General features: G+C 38.7%; 3 protein-coding genes across 9 annotated transcripts; all 3 read right to left on the bottom strand.

Annotated features, from left to right (window-relative positions):
• Nucleotides 1–852: 852 nt before the first annotated feature.
• Nucleotides 853–1,657, bottom strand: LOC122755394 (keratin-associated protein 4-12-like). Of its 2 annotated transcripts, XM_044003773.1 has the most exons (2): nucleotides 1,618–1,657; nucleotides 853–1,554 (listed from the first exon to the last, which is right to left on the bottom strand). In XM_044003773.1, exons 1-2 carry the CDS (start codon nucleotides 1,655–1,657, stop codon nucleotides 1,169–1,171), a joined length of 426 nt encoding a protein of 141 aa, XP_043859708.1. In that variant the 3' UTR covers nucleotides 853–1,168. The 2 variants fall into 2 exon arrangements, with proteins under 2 accessions (XP_043859708.1, XP_043859707.1); XM_044003772.1 differs by having other exon boundaries at nucleotides 853–1,657.
• Nucleotides 1,658–7,486: 5,829 nt separating this feature from the next.
• LOC122752952 (protein FAM25C-like) lies at nucleotides 7,487–7,744 on the bottom strand. Its single transcript, XM_043999965.1, has one exon. It carries the CDS (start codon nucleotides 7,742–7,744, stop codon nucleotides 7,487–7,489), a length of 258 nt encoding a protein of 85 aa, XP_043855900.1.
• A 4,858-nt stretch (nucleotides 7,745–12,602) lies between these two features.
• On the bottom strand, nucleotides 12,603–13,265 carry LOC122755998 (keratin-associated protein 4-3-like). Of its 6 annotated transcripts, none has more exons than XM_044005016.1 (2): nucleotides 12,857–13,262; nucleotides 12,603–12,745 (listed from the first exon to the last, which is right to left on the bottom strand). In XM_044005016.1, the coding sequence occupies exons 1-2, from the start codon at nucleotides 13,260–13,262 to the stop codon at nucleotides 12,603–12,605; spliced, it is 549 nt and encodes a 182-aa protein (XP_043860951.1). The 6 variants fall into 6 exon arrangements, with proteins under 6 accessions (XP_043860951.1, XP_043860947.1, XP_043860949.1 ...); XM_044005012.1 differs by having other exon boundaries at nucleotides 12,603–12,996; nucleotides 13,042–13,262; XM_044005014.1 differs by having other exon boundaries at nucleotides 12,603–13,107; nucleotides 13,186–13,262.
• Nucleotides 13,266–14,393: the final 1,128 nt, after the last annotated feature.

Genomic DNA, 14,393 nt, shown 5'->3' with positions numbered 1-14,393 from the left:
GATATTTCTCTATGTTGAATTACTTCCTGGCCTGAAATGTTTTGGTTTAGTGGACTTACATGACCTGAATTCAAATCCTACCCATGCCATGTGACTTTGGACAAGTTCCTTAACCACACTGGGCTCAAGGCTCCTTTCAAATTCAACAAACAAGGATCAGGGACAAAATATGTGTGAGTCCATGAATAAGTGTTGACAATACAAAGTTAGGAAAAAGAATATAGCAAATCTCAAAAATGATGGATTTGGACTAGTTTATCTATAAAATCCCTCCCAGCCCTAAATCTATGATCTGATGGAAAAGCAGAATTGCAATGAATGGTATCTTGTTATGTGCACAATCACATAGCTATCCAAAGCCTTTAGAAAAATGTACAGAGGGTGATTTCCCAAGATGAAATAAAAGTAATGATTGTTGAAGTCATGAGTTTTTAGGGGACAAGGGGAGGATGAATAACAAGGTCAATGGTTGTTACCAGAGGGAAAGATCAATTTGGCTTGCAGTGGTCAAGTGGAGTGGTAATGAGTAGAGGTACTGTGTGTTCTCATTATAGTCTACAGGGCAATGTTAACACCACCTTAGCTGGAAAAGAAACAGTTGGTGTACTGTTAGGAATATGGGACCTTAAAATACCAAGTAGTTTGTCCCTACTAGTCAATATAACATTCAACACTACATCCCAAATGTGTTTTGCACTAATGTGTGATTGAAAGACTCAGACATATGTGTGCTGAAACCTGTTTAGAAATGCACTTTAAAAGACCCTATAAGTGAGTGCTCAAAGAGAAAAAAAGATTATTGCAGCCATTACTTTTCTGGGTAAGTTTTATTTGGAAATAAAAATGATGAGACAGAAAAATTGCAGACAGAAAATAGTCATTGGAATACTCAAGTGTAACAAGGGAAGGTGGGGTTTGTTTATTTTTTAGCTGACAGATATGAATATATTCACAATTGCTATAGGAAAGGGTAACAAAAAATGGCTTCTTGGGCAGGAGAAAAAGCCAGGTATTGGTTTTGAGCCTTTTAAATTGTGCTCATGTGACTCAGCTCAAGGTTGAATGATTTGAAAAAGGGTTATGCATTTTGATGTGCAGGAGGGATGGTTGCTTGTGTCTCTAGGGAATGGGTTGAGAATGGTGAGCAGATATATACAGATCTGAGTGCTCAGCAGCAGGCTGGGCGGCAGCTGGTGGTTCTACAGCATGTGGTCTGGCAGCAGGTGGGAGGGCAGCAAGGTGGACGGCAACAAGTGGTCTGGCAGCAGGTGGGAGGGCAGCAAGGTGGACGGCAACAAGTGGTCTGGCAGCAGGTGGGGCGACAGCAACTAGACTGGCAACAGGTTGGGCGGCAACAGCTGGACACACCACAGCTGGGGCGGCAGCAAGTTGTGTGGCAACAAGTGGTTTGGCAGCAGGTGGGACGGCAGCAACTAGACTGGCAACAGGTTGGGCGGCAACAGCTGGACACACCACAGCTGGGACGGCAGCAAGTTGTGCGACAACAAGTGGTTTGGCAGCAGGTGGGGCGGCAACAGCTGGACACACCACAGCTGGGGCGGCAGCAGGTGATCTGGGGGCAGCAGCTGGGAGTACAGCAGGTCTCTTGACAGACCTCTTGCCCAGAGCAGATGGAACCACAACAGGAGTTGACCATGTTGCTGATGTATTAAGATTCTGTGTTGATTTCAAGGAGAGGGAGTTACTTGAGTTTGAAAGTCTCCTAGCCCCACTGACCTCTTATATACTGTCCTAAATGGCTATCATGACCAATTACAGGCTATTTCCTGGTCATTGTTTTCATGATGGAAAAGTTACCATTCAATTAGATAATTTGATTTAATCATGAGAAAAAAATGTTATTCTCTTAATTACCTAGAATTCATCTATCCTCTTCTTTTTCTCTCTTAAATAATCTTTAGTATTTCATATTTTAGGCATGTCACCCTTGATTTCCTTCTATCCTTCTTCAAAATCATGTTGAACTTGGGGCAGCTAGGTGGCACAGTGGATAGAGCACCGGCCCTAGAGTCAGGAGGACCTAAATTCAAATCTGGCCTCAGACACTTGACACTTACTAGCTGTGTGACCCTGGGCAAGTCACTTAGTCCTAATTGCCTCACTGAAAAAAAAATCATGTTGACCATGTGATAACCTGACACTAGCCCCTTAGTGCATCATACAACATTCTCTACTTAGTGCAAACCATGGGTTGGGTTGGCTAAATTCACAAAGGATGAATATATTGATTTTTTTTGGGGGGGGGGTGAGGCAATTGGGGTTAAGTGACTTGCCCAGGGTCACACAGCTAGTAAGTGTTAAGTGTCTGAGGCTGGATTTGAACTCAGGTCTTCCTGACTCCAGGACCGGTGCTCTATTCACTGAGCCACCTAGCTGTCCCAGATGAAGATATCTTTATGGCATGATGATAAACATCTTATATGTGGGTGCTATCTGTTTCTTAGCTTAATTTCATGTGGCTTACCATGTTTTCAAAAATTAAGCTTAGTTTACCACCCTTCCTTATACCTCCATTTATAATAAAAAATACAACATAATCTGACTGTGAAATAGTTCTATCAATGATGCCTACATTCTGAATCCTTGCCCTCAGTCTATTAACTTACAAAGCAGTTTCTCTCTCATATGGTAAAAACTGAGACAGAAAAGCAGATCCTAGGCAAATTGCTTAAATTTAATTCCCTGTGGATGCTTTTGTTAGTGGGATGGTAGCAGGTATTTATGGCAAGAGTTGTGGGACCCTACCAACTTGGAGTTAAGAGAACTTCTAGAGGGATTTTTGAGGATGGCAGACTATTCATATTAGAGATTTTAGCCACTTGGAGAATGGGTTTATGGAAGTCAAATGTTGTAATGAAAGAAGTTGATACAAAGTCATGAAAGGAGAAGAAATGAGGTCTGACAAGAAATGGAAACAAGTATAGACTCAAGAACTGCCTATAGGCCTGGAAGAAGAGGCTGATATAGGAGGGCAAGATAAACTTATATGGCCCTCCATTGATATGTATAGGTGCCCTGAAATGCTACAGACTAAGATAGTTCTATACCTGATGTAGCCTGATCGCTGTCCTGATTTAAAAAAGAAAAAAGAAAAATATAACTGAGAAGTACGGCTTGAAACCTATTAGGCAAATGAAAGGAAGTTGGGCGAGATAGTTCATTGGGTTACAGGGTCAGTATTAAAAAAGATCATGAGAAGCTAATGAGGCAAATTATTTAAGATTAAATATAGCAGCAACAAATATATAAATTCATACTTAAGCAAAAATCATATATATACATACATATATATACATACATACATACATATATATATATATATAAAATTGTTTGTATCCTTTTAGTGTTGGTTATACTGAACTGATGCTGAGTGAAGTGAGCAGAATCAAGAGAACATTATACACAGTAACAGTAGCATTGTGTGATAATCACCCGTGATAGACTTAATTCTTCCCAGCAATAAAATGATCCAAGACAATTCCAAAAGAATCATGATGGAAAATGCTCTCCATATCCAGAAAAAGAACCTAGAGTCTGAATGCAGATCGAGGCATACGATTTTCACTTTTTAAAATTTGTTTTATCTTTCTCATGGTTTTCCTTTTTGTTTTGATTCTTCTTTTACAACATAACTAATGTGGAAAATATGTTTAACATGATTCTACATATATAACCTATAACAGATTGCTTGCTGCCTTGGGGAGGAGGGAGAAAAGACAGAGAGGGTGAAAATTTTGGAACTCAAAATCTTACAAAAATGAATGTTGAAAACTCTCTACATGTAGTTGGAGAAAAAAAAACTACTCTTAAATGGGAAAAAAGGAACTGATCATAATTTTAAAAAAGTGTCCTTGGAAATGATGGCATTTAGGGGCAGCTAGGTGGTGCAGTAGATAGAGCACTGGCCCTGGAGTCAGGAGGACCTGAGTTCAAATCCAGTCTCAGACACTTAACACTGACTAGCTGTGTGACCCTGGGCAAGTCACTTAATCCCAATTGCCTCACTAAAAAAAAATAAAAAAGGAAATGATGGCATTTAAATTGAACTTCAGTGCAGGGTGATATGTTAAAAGGAAGAAACTGAATAAAAGAAAGCTTTCCAGGCATAAGAACTATCATGAGCAATGGTGAAGATATTGGAAAGCATGGGAAATACTTTTGGGGAAAGCCCAATGTAACATGAGTATGAATCACATTATAGGGAATGGTGTGAATCAAATATAGAAATATAAGTTAGATACATATGTTGATATTTCTTTGTTATCTATCATGATAGAAGAGAGAATATCAAGTAGAAAGTTATGTTGGCCAGGAATAACACAGGTGGCAAAAAATTTAATTCCTTTTCCCAATGCACTATAATTTATCCAGTACTTTCTTTCATTATGCATCACATCTTTTCTTTTTTCTATTGTATACATTACTCTGGTTTCCAGTTAGTTATAGTTATAGAGGAGTGGGCTATATGGGATATGCCAACAGCTCTTGCATCTTTCACTCCTTGTCTATGGATTATAGCCTAACTATAAAAGGTGAGTTGTCATCAAGGAAATACTATCAGCAATGGGGGACAACTCAACACTTCATAATAATAGGATGCCTCTGTGGGAAGATAAATAATAGCATGTCATTGTGGGGTACTGGTGAGTAATGAGGAAATCTGGGATTTGTGCATTATCTGGTGGCAGGTGACCTGAGAAAATGAGGATCTATGATATGAGACACCAAAATCTCTCATGTTCCTTTTCTCTGACTCATTCACTTCAGAAAGATAGTAGAATCTCACAATTTTTTAACAAGCAAAAAGAAATCCATAATTATGTCTTTTTCTTTATAGATGACCCCTAGATCTAGGGGACCTGGAATCACATGATTTCTGATGCTTTTAGAAACAGTGACACATTATGGAGATCTCTATAGAATCATTCATCAAACAAGCTAACTGAATGATTTTAAAAAATCATTTAATAAATATGTGTGGAGGTTCTGTTTTAAGAATTTAATTACATTTATAGAATTGTGCCAGACAAGTAGGAGATATAGTAAGAATTCAGTGATATTCCAGAAAACATTTAACAACTGTCTTTTTAAAGTTTAATCTACATTTTAACATTTTCTCCATCAATTTCTCAAGACAATAAATCAAACCCTCATTTGAAGTGTTTGCTAATTTTCAAAATGCAAATGCTCCTACTGAAAATGCAACAGGGTCACACAGCTAGTGTCAAGTGTCTGAGTCCGGATTTGAACTCAGGTCCTTCTGAATCCAGGGCCAGTGCTTTATCCACTGTGCCACCTAGCTGCCCCCCAACAGGTGGCTCTTTTGAGGCAGTTCAAGCTGACTCAAGTATATCCATAGATAAGGTGCTGTTTCTGCTTTATAGCATCTATTTTCAAAGATAAATTACAAGACTGAGATAATTAGTAATTGCCCTTTTTATGAACATATGCCCAGATGAGCACTGCAAGTTATAAGCCTTAATGATGAATTGGGTGGAAAAGAACAGTTGTCTGTAGTCAAGGATAGCTTCAATGAAGACGTGGGACTTGACCTTGGCCCTGAAAATTGGCTATATGTCTATATCTCTATCTATCTATCTATCTATCTATCTATCTATCTATCTATCTATCTATCTATCTATCTATCTATCTGTCTAGTCAGAGGGAGAAGCAAGAACACTCCAGATTGGGGCTGGTTGGTTATAGTCCTTTATTCTTAGAGGATCAAAATTATATCACTATGTTGGTGTCAAGGTATAATGTTCAACTGTGGCTGATCAGATTAATATGTGTTCAGAAGGCTCTACTGGAGGTTTGCACCAAAAATGTTGGGGCTAATCAGTTGACCCCAATTTAGAACTGAGAATTATCCTTATTTACTAGGAGGATATTGAGAATTAGCATGTACCTCATTGGCCATATAGTCTAAACTAAAGATGGAGAATTAAATACAGAATGGAACTAAAGCAGAAGGTTATTGAGGGACAGAGAAAATAAGATTTGAAAGATGGGGTGGATAAAGGGAGATATGTACTATAAATAGTAGCCTTGACTATCACAATGAACATTTGTACTTCACTGAGGAGGAAGTGGAGAATTGTTGTTGAAGTAGATCCAGACTGGGGGCTACTAGAGCTTCCCCAGCCTTATATAGATCATCGTACACCTGAGAATATGCTTGCTACTTTATCTTGTGAATTCCCAGAATAGTCATTCTATTCCTGCATGATTAGGGGATTCATGAGACCAGGGGAATTAAGTCAGGTAGCTCTAACTGCTTAGGGTTGCCTGGATTGCTACTCTATCTCCTTGTATTGTTTAATAAAATTTATGTAAATAAGTTTCCTAATAGTATGTTCCCTGAGTCAGACAATGGGAAATCATTTGAATTCAGTCTCAACATATGAGCCTTAGGATTTTTTTTTGACCAGTGGCCTGACCATACCTATCATTACAATTGTTAATGGGGCAGGTCCTCAATGAGTCAATAACCATACAGCCTTAGATCTTAACTATATGGCGTCCAAGGAAGACATTAAGTTATATTGAATGGAGAAGCTCCTTCTAGTAATATAAATTTAACATTTTGCTGTCATCGTTTTGATTTTTTTTTTGTTATGAGTTCCTTTGTCTTTTCTGCTTTTATCTGGTTATTTAATTCTTCCTCTCCCACCCTCCCCCTCCACTTAGGTTTTTTTTTTTAATTTTAAGAAACATTTTTATTTAAAGTTTTAGTTGCAAATTCTATCCTTTCTTCCCTCTCTCCAGTCTCCAAATTCTGAGGTGTTATGCAATCAGATATAGTTTATACACGTGTCATTGTGTAAAGCATTACCATATTAGTAATTTTGTATAAGAAAACGAATTAAAAAATTAAAGAAAGAAAGTGAAAAATAGCATTATTCAGTCTGTGTTCCATCAATATCAGTTCTTTCTTGGGAGGTGGATAGTATACTTCATCATTAGTCCTTTGGGATTGTCTTCTATCATTGTATTGCTGAGAATAGTGATGTCATTCACAGTTCTTCATCAAACAATATTGCTGTCACTGTGCAGTGTTCTCCAAGTTCTGCTCACTGCACTATACATCAGTTTATATAAGTCTTTCCAGGCCTTTCTGAAATCATCCGACTTGTCATTTCTTTCCTCCCTTCCTTCCTCCCTTCCTTCCTTCCTTCCTTCCTTCCTCCCTTCCTTCCTTCCTTCCTTCCTTCCTTCCTTCCTTCCTTCCTTCCTCCCTTCCTCCCTCCCTTCCTCCCTCCCTTCCTTCCTTCCTTCCTTCCTTCCTTCCTTCCTTCCTTCCTTCCTTCCTTCCTTCCTTCCTTCCTTCCTTCCTTCCTTCCTTCCTTCTCTCTCTCTCTCTCTCTCTCTCTCTCTCTCTCTCTCTCTCTCTCTCTCTCTTTTTCTTTCTTTTTTGGAAGTCACATGGCTTTTTATTGTGCTCAGGCTATAAAAGTCATGCTGATCATTGTCCAAGACTGTTCAGTCCCTCAGCAGCATGAGTTATTGTGTTGGTTACTTTGTTGGTCACCTCCTTTGCAGCTTTTTCTTCAGCTTCCTTTGCAGCCTTCATGACATTTTCTATGACTTTCATACCAGCCTCCTTGGCATGTTCCACTACTTCCTTGATCACTTCTTCAGCCGCATGGACTGCTCCTTCTGCAGCATTCTCAGCCCAGTGGACCAGACCCTCAGCAGCTAGCTTCCCTGTGCTTCCAAACATGGTTCTACCTGGCCTATTCCTGAGGAGTGAGATGAATGCTGTCCCACTTGTCATTTCTTATAGCACCATAGTATTCCATCAAAATCATATACCACAAATTGTTCAGTCATTCCCCAATTGATGAGCATTCCTTTGATGTCCAATTCTTAGCCACCACAAAAAGAGCTGCTATGAATTTTTTTGTACAAATAAGTTTTATTTTCTTTTGTGGGATGTCTTTAAGATATAAACATAACAATGGTATTGCTGGGTCAAAGGGTATGCACAGTTTTATAGCCTTTTGTGCATAATTCCAAATCATTCTCCAGAATGGATGGATCTTTTCACAACTCCACCAACAGTAGATTAACATCTCAGTATTCTCATAACCTCTCCAACATCCAGTATTTTCCTTTTTTATATTTTCCAATCTAATGGGTGTAAGGTGATACCTCAGAGTTGTTTTAATTCACATTTCTTTGATCAATAGTGATTTAGAACATTTTTCCATATGACTATAGAGAGCTTTGATTTCTTTGTAAACTTCCTGTTCATATCCTTTGACCATTTCTCAATTGGGAAATGAGTTGTATTTTTTTATAAATTTGAGTCAGTTCTCTATATATTTGAGAAATGAAGCTTATCAGTGATACTTGATGCTAAAATTCTTCCTCAGTTTTCTCCTTTTCTTATAATTTTGGTTATATGTTTTCTTTGTGCAAAAGCTTTTTAATTTTATGTAATCTAAATTATCTGTTTTACATTTTAAAATGTTATCTATATCTTCTTTGGTCTTAAAGACTTTTCCTGTCCATAAATCTTACAGATAAACTATTCCATACTCTTCTAATTTGCTTATGGTATCACCCTTTATGTGTAAATAGTGTACCCATTTTGACCTTATTTTAGTATATGGTGTGAGATGTTGGACTATACCTAGTTTTTGCTATACTGTTTTCTAGTTTTCCCAGCAGTTTTTGTCAAATAATGAGATTTTATTCCAAGAGTTTGGATCTTCCCCTTCTTACTTAGTAAATTGGATTCCTTATTCCTTGCTTTGCCATCAACTGGTTCTATTCATTAATCTTTTTTTTTTTTAGAAGAATGGTTGGATCAATTCACAACTTCACCAATAGTGTGTCAGTGTCCCAATTTTCCCACATCCCCTCCAACATTGGTCATTTTCCTTTTCTGTTATATTAGCCAATCTGATAAGCGTGTCAGAGTTGTTTTAATTTGCATTTCTCTAATCAATAGTGATTTAGAGTATCTTTTCACAAGAGTAGAGAGAGCTTTATTTTTTCCTGAAAACTGTATGTTCATATCTTTTGGCCATTTATCAACTGGGGAATGATCCATATTCATATAAATTTGACTCACCTCTCTATATATTTGAGAAATGAGGCCTTTATCAGATAAACTTGCTATAAAAATTTCCCTCCAGTTTGGTACTTTCTTTATACTCTTGGCTGCGTTGGTTTGGTTTGTGCAAAACCTCTTACTTTTTACTCTCTATAATGCTCTGTATCTTTGGTTTGATAATAAATTCTTCTCTTATCCATAGATTTGTCAGGTAAACTATTCCACATTCCCCCAATTCTGTTATGGCTTGAGCCTTTATGTCTAAATCATGTACCATTTTGACTTTATGGTGGTATATGGTACGAGGTTGTTGGTCAATAACTAGTTTCTGTCAAAATGCTATCCATTCTTCCCAGTAATTTTTGTCAAATAGCAAGTTCTTATCCCAAAAGTTTGGATCTTTGTTTTTATCAAATACAAGATTACTGTGGTCATTTCCTACTGTATATTGAGTAGCTAATCTAGTCCACTTCTCCACTATTCTATTTCTTTCTTAGTCAATACCAAATTGTTTTGATGATTACCACTTTGCAATAAAGTTTGAGATCTAGTATGGCTAGGTTGCCTTCCTTCACATTTTTTTCATCCTCAATTCCCTTGGCATTATTGACTTTTTATTCTTCCAGATAAATTTCATTAATATTATTCATTTTAATAGCATTATAAGATGTTTTGGGTAGTTTGATTGGTATGAAACTGAATTAAGTATATAATTTAGGTAGAGTTATAATTTTTATTATATTGGTTCAGGCTACTCATGAGTAATTAATATTTTCCCAAATGTTTAGGTCTGACTTTATGTGAAAAATGTTTTGTAATTGTGTTCATAAAGTTCCTGGGTTTATCTTGGCAGTTAGACTCCCACATATTTTCTATTGTCTACAGTTTTAAATTAAATTTTAAATTGAATTTCTCTATCTCTTGCTGATGAACTTTATTGGTAATATATAGAAATGCTGATGATTTATGTGGGTTTATTTTATATCCTGTGACTTTGCTGAAGTTGTTAATTATTTGAACTAGTTTTTAGTTGATTCTTTGGGATTGTCCATGTATACAATCATATCATCTGCAAAGAGTGATAGTTTTATTTCCTCATTGCCTTTTCTAATTCCTTTAATTTCTTTTTCTTCCTCTATTGCTCTAGCTAGTGTTACTAGAACAATATTGAATCACAGTGGTGATAATGGGATCCTTGCTTTACCTCTTATCTTATGGGGAAGGCTTCTAACTTATCACTTTTACAGATAATGCTTGCTGATGTTTTTTTGAAATATTTATTAGTGGATGCCTGAATTCATTTACTTGATCTGGAGGCCCTCTTTCTTTATGTTGTTAATGTTTTACATGTTGGTTTATATACTTGTACTTAAGGTCTTTCTCCAGGGATCTTTGGAAATTTCCATTTCACTTCCCCATTTTCCTCTGTTTCTTACTTTCTGACTCTTTTCCCTTTGATCATGATTTCACTGGAGCCTGAATTTCAAAGCATCATTTTGGACAATCCTCTGTTCACCAGCTAGTCCCAGATGGATCTTGAACTTTCCTCCCAGGATAGTGGACATAGTTTATTCCACACAACACCCTTACCCCCTACACATATACATTCATGCACACGCACACAGAGTCTTGCCCCATTCCCTCAATTCCATAGTTCTCTGACCCAACAGTACATAATGCCACACTGATGCGCCTTTGCAACTTTAGTAGCTTTTTGTCATTTGGAGTTTGGATCTCTAAGGCTTTGGGAAAATGAGATGGGATTGTGTTATGGGTTTGAATCTTATTATAAACTCAGATAACATGTCATACCATTGTCTATATTCTTCTACTCTCCTACAGAGCTCTGTAGTGGTACAGAATGCTGCCATTCTTCTGGCTATTGAGGCCTCAGCAAATTTCTGTAGTTTGGAGTTTGGATCTCCAAGGCATTGAAGAGAGGGGACAGGAGTAATTGGGGTGAGGGGTGCATTTTGTTGCAAGCCCATGGGTTGAATGTCTAAGTGCAGTCTTACTGCCAGGAGCATGGTGGGCAAGGAAGAGGGGTGCTTGCTGACCATGAATGACCCCCTAGTTCATGGAGTTTAAAATTTTTTTTAAGGCTCTTTGTATTTTAGACCAGGTCTTCTTGAACTTTTTTCATTTGTGACCCCTTTTCTCCTGAGAAATTTTTTACACAACCCCTGGTATATGGGTATATAAAATAGGTATACATGGTCTTTTTTGGGGGGGGCAGGGCAATTGGGGTTAAGTGACTTGCCCAGGGTCACACAGCTAGTAAGTGTTAAGTGTCTGAGGCCGGAATTGAACTCAGGTACTCCTGAATCCAGGGCTGGTGCTCTATCCACTGTGCCACCTAGCTGCCCCACCTAGCTGTCCCCATAACCTTTTACTGTTGCCGAATTTTTCACAACCCCCACATTCAGTTACATTACCCCATATGGGGTTGTTACCCATAGTTTAAGAAACTTTTTTAGACTATGGAGATGGCTGAAATTGTTTTATCTTTGGCACATAATTTCTTATAGGTTTGAGAGCTAGTGAGCTTTGTACAGATGAGATAATATTTATAAAAAGCACTTAAAACACTGTTTTGCATTTAAGTAATTATTCAATTCTCTTCCCCCTCTCTAGCCTTGTAAATTGTTATCAAGCTGTAACTTCCCTTCTTGTCCACGTGCCTAATAGTTCCTTTTAAACCCTGCCTCCCTCTCTGTCTGTTTCTGCCTGCCTTTCTTTCTCTCTCTCTCTCTCTCTCTCTCTCTCTCTCTCTCTCTCTCTCTCTCTCTCTCTCTCTCTCTCTCTCACACACACACACACACACACACACACACACACACACACACCCCACACAAGTACACAAATTTCTTTTGTTTCTTCTTGAGATTCACCTTTCCATACATGGTATTGTATTGTCTATTGCTTAGAAAATGATAACAGTGCTTGGCTTCAACAATTCTTGAGCAGAAGATTCATTAAGATAGATTTGGGCACAAATTTTATTATATATTTCACTTCTATCACAGATTGGGTGACCCCATTATAGACATTCTTTGAATAAATATGGGGAAGAAAGCACAGATTTTAATTAGAAATTGACAAACACTAAGACAAAGAAAAGTCACTAAGAGGGAATCTGAAGGAAATATTTTTGGAATCTCAGATTTCAAGTACTAGAGTGAATAAGAAACATAACAGATACTGTTCTTCTTATCAAACAGCAAAGTCTGATGGCTTAAGGAGGCCCCGAAGGTCTAACATTAGGTGAGGATTTTAGAGGAAAACTTGAAATTCAATTTAAAGTTGATGTCTTTGTGGGAGGAAAAGGGCAACAGACAGAAGAGAGTTTGAGTGAGACAGGAGCCTGGATACCAGTCTCTGGTTGAAGCTTCCAATGGGTCATGTGTAGATCATCTCGTACTAGGTTGTAATGCACAACCCTAGATAGGTAGAAGGGAATTGATGCCTCTCTGAGATTAGTTGTTGATGGTGAGAATATGTACACAAGGATGAGTGCTCAGCAGCAGGAGGAGCCACAGCAAGCTGGGCGGCAACAAGTAGTTCTGCAGCAGGTGGTCTGGCAGCAGGTGGGGCGACAGCAAGGCTGGCAGCAACTGGGACGGCAGCAACTAGAAATACAGCAGCTGGGGCGACAACAGGGCTGGCAGCAGCTGGACACAGAGCAGCTGGGGCGGCAGCAGGGCTGGCAGCAACTGGGACGGCAGCAACTAGAAATACAGCAGCTGGGGCGACAACAGGGCTGGCAGCAGCTGGACACACAGCAGCTGGGGCGGCAGCAGGGCTGGCAGCAACTGGGACGGCAGCAACTAGAAATACAGCAGCTGGGGCGACAACAGGGCTGGCAGCAGCTGGACACACAGCAGCTGGGGCGGCAGCAGGGCTGGCAGCAGCTGGGGCGGCAGCAGGTTGGTTGGCAGCACACAGACTGGCAGCACCTTGGTCTGCAGCAACTTGGCTGGCAACAGCTGGACCCACAGCAGGTGGGGCGGCAGCAGGTGGACACAATGCAGGTGGGCCTGTAGCAGTTGGTGCTGCAGCAGGTGCTCTGGTAGCAGGCAGGTCGTAAGCAGCAGGCAGGCCTGCAGCAGCAGGGGGAACAGCAGCCAGAGCCACAGCTCTGGCCAGAGCAGGTGGAGCCACAACAGGAGCTGACCATGGTGTTGGTGGGTTGAGCTTCTGGGTTTCTTTCAAGGTGAAGGAGTTGGTTTAATTCTGAAAATCTTGTCCCAAGGGTCCCTTATATACCCCACTCCTCTGTGTTGTTGTCAGTAAGTCCAGGTAATTTACTTGTTTTGTTTTCCAAGAGCAAAAAATGATTATCAAATTAGGGGCATTTTTCAGGTTAAATATTTTTACCTAGAAGGAAAAATTAATTATTTTTCTTCTTGTTGTGTTGATATTTATCATTATAATCTTTGTTTATGACTCATCCCTAGTCTTTTTCCATTTGTCTGTAGTCACATCTATGCAAACATTATTCAGAAAGTTTACCATGTGACTATCTTACTTGACCTTTCCCATGGATCACTTCCTCTTGCCTTTGTGTCATATCATAGTTAAAGGTAGTGAATGGCTATCATGGCATGCAGATCCCTCATGTTTTGCAAAGAAGCCTCTTTAGAGAGTGTGAAAGCCATTATGGGAAAAGTGTGAAAAGACACTTTTCAGCAATGAAGAACATTCTAGCTCTATATATAATCAAAATGGATGGTGGGTCAAAGAAATGAAATTCCTTAGGATGCTTCTATATGTGTTAATGTCTTATTTTTTCCAGTTTGTGACTTGAAGATTATTCCAAAGAATCATCACTTCTTAGGGGAAGAACTTCCACTTAAGTTTAACAAGGCAGGTGTCCACCAAATGCCCAACATGAAATAATGAAAAATAAATGGATCTAGGAGTGTAAGAAACAAAACTATACTACAACATTGTTATCCTCAAAATCATTTGGTACTGATGGAGACTTAAAGAATTCAATCAGCAGAACAGAATAAGTGTACAACATACACACACACACACACACACACACACGCACAATCAAAGTGGATACAGTAGGCTATTATTTGATAAATCTAAAGACTTTAGCTACTAGGATAAAAACAAAACTGTGGGGAAAACTAGAAAACAGTACAACAAAATCTAAGTAAAAAAAATTCACATAATATACCAAGACCAGTTTCAAATGGATATAGGACAGATATAAAGTATAACTTTATAAACAAATTAGAGAAGGAAAGAAGAAGTTACCTTTTAGTTTTATGGATAGGGGAAGAGTACATGACTCACC

This window comes from Dromiciops gliroides, chromosome 4 (genome assembly GCF_019393635.1).
Source record: "Dromiciops gliroides isolate mDroGli1 chromosome 4, mDroGli1.pri, whole genome shotgun sequence".
Classification (NCBI taxonomy): domain Eukaryota; kingdom Metazoa; phylum Chordata; class Mammalia; order Microbiotheria; family Microbiotheriidae; genus Dromiciops; species Dromiciops gliroides.
The sequence above is the reverse complement of the archived record's forward strand: the minus strand, read 5'-3'. Positions and strand labels throughout refer to the sequence as shown.

Coding starts and splice junctions, on each gene's coding strand:
- LOC122755998 (XM_044005017.1), bottom strand. CDS start 13,262: ATGGTCAGCTCCTGTTGTGGCTCCACCTGCTCTGGCCAGAGCTGTGGC.
- LOC122752952 (XM_043999965.1), bottom strand. CDS start 7,744: ATGTTTGGAAGCACAGGGAAGCTAGCTGCTGAGGGTCTGGTCCACTGG.
- LOC122755394 (XM_044003772.1), bottom strand. CDS start 1,657: ATGGTCAACTCCTGTTGTGGTTCCATCTGCTCTGGGCAAGAGGTCTGT.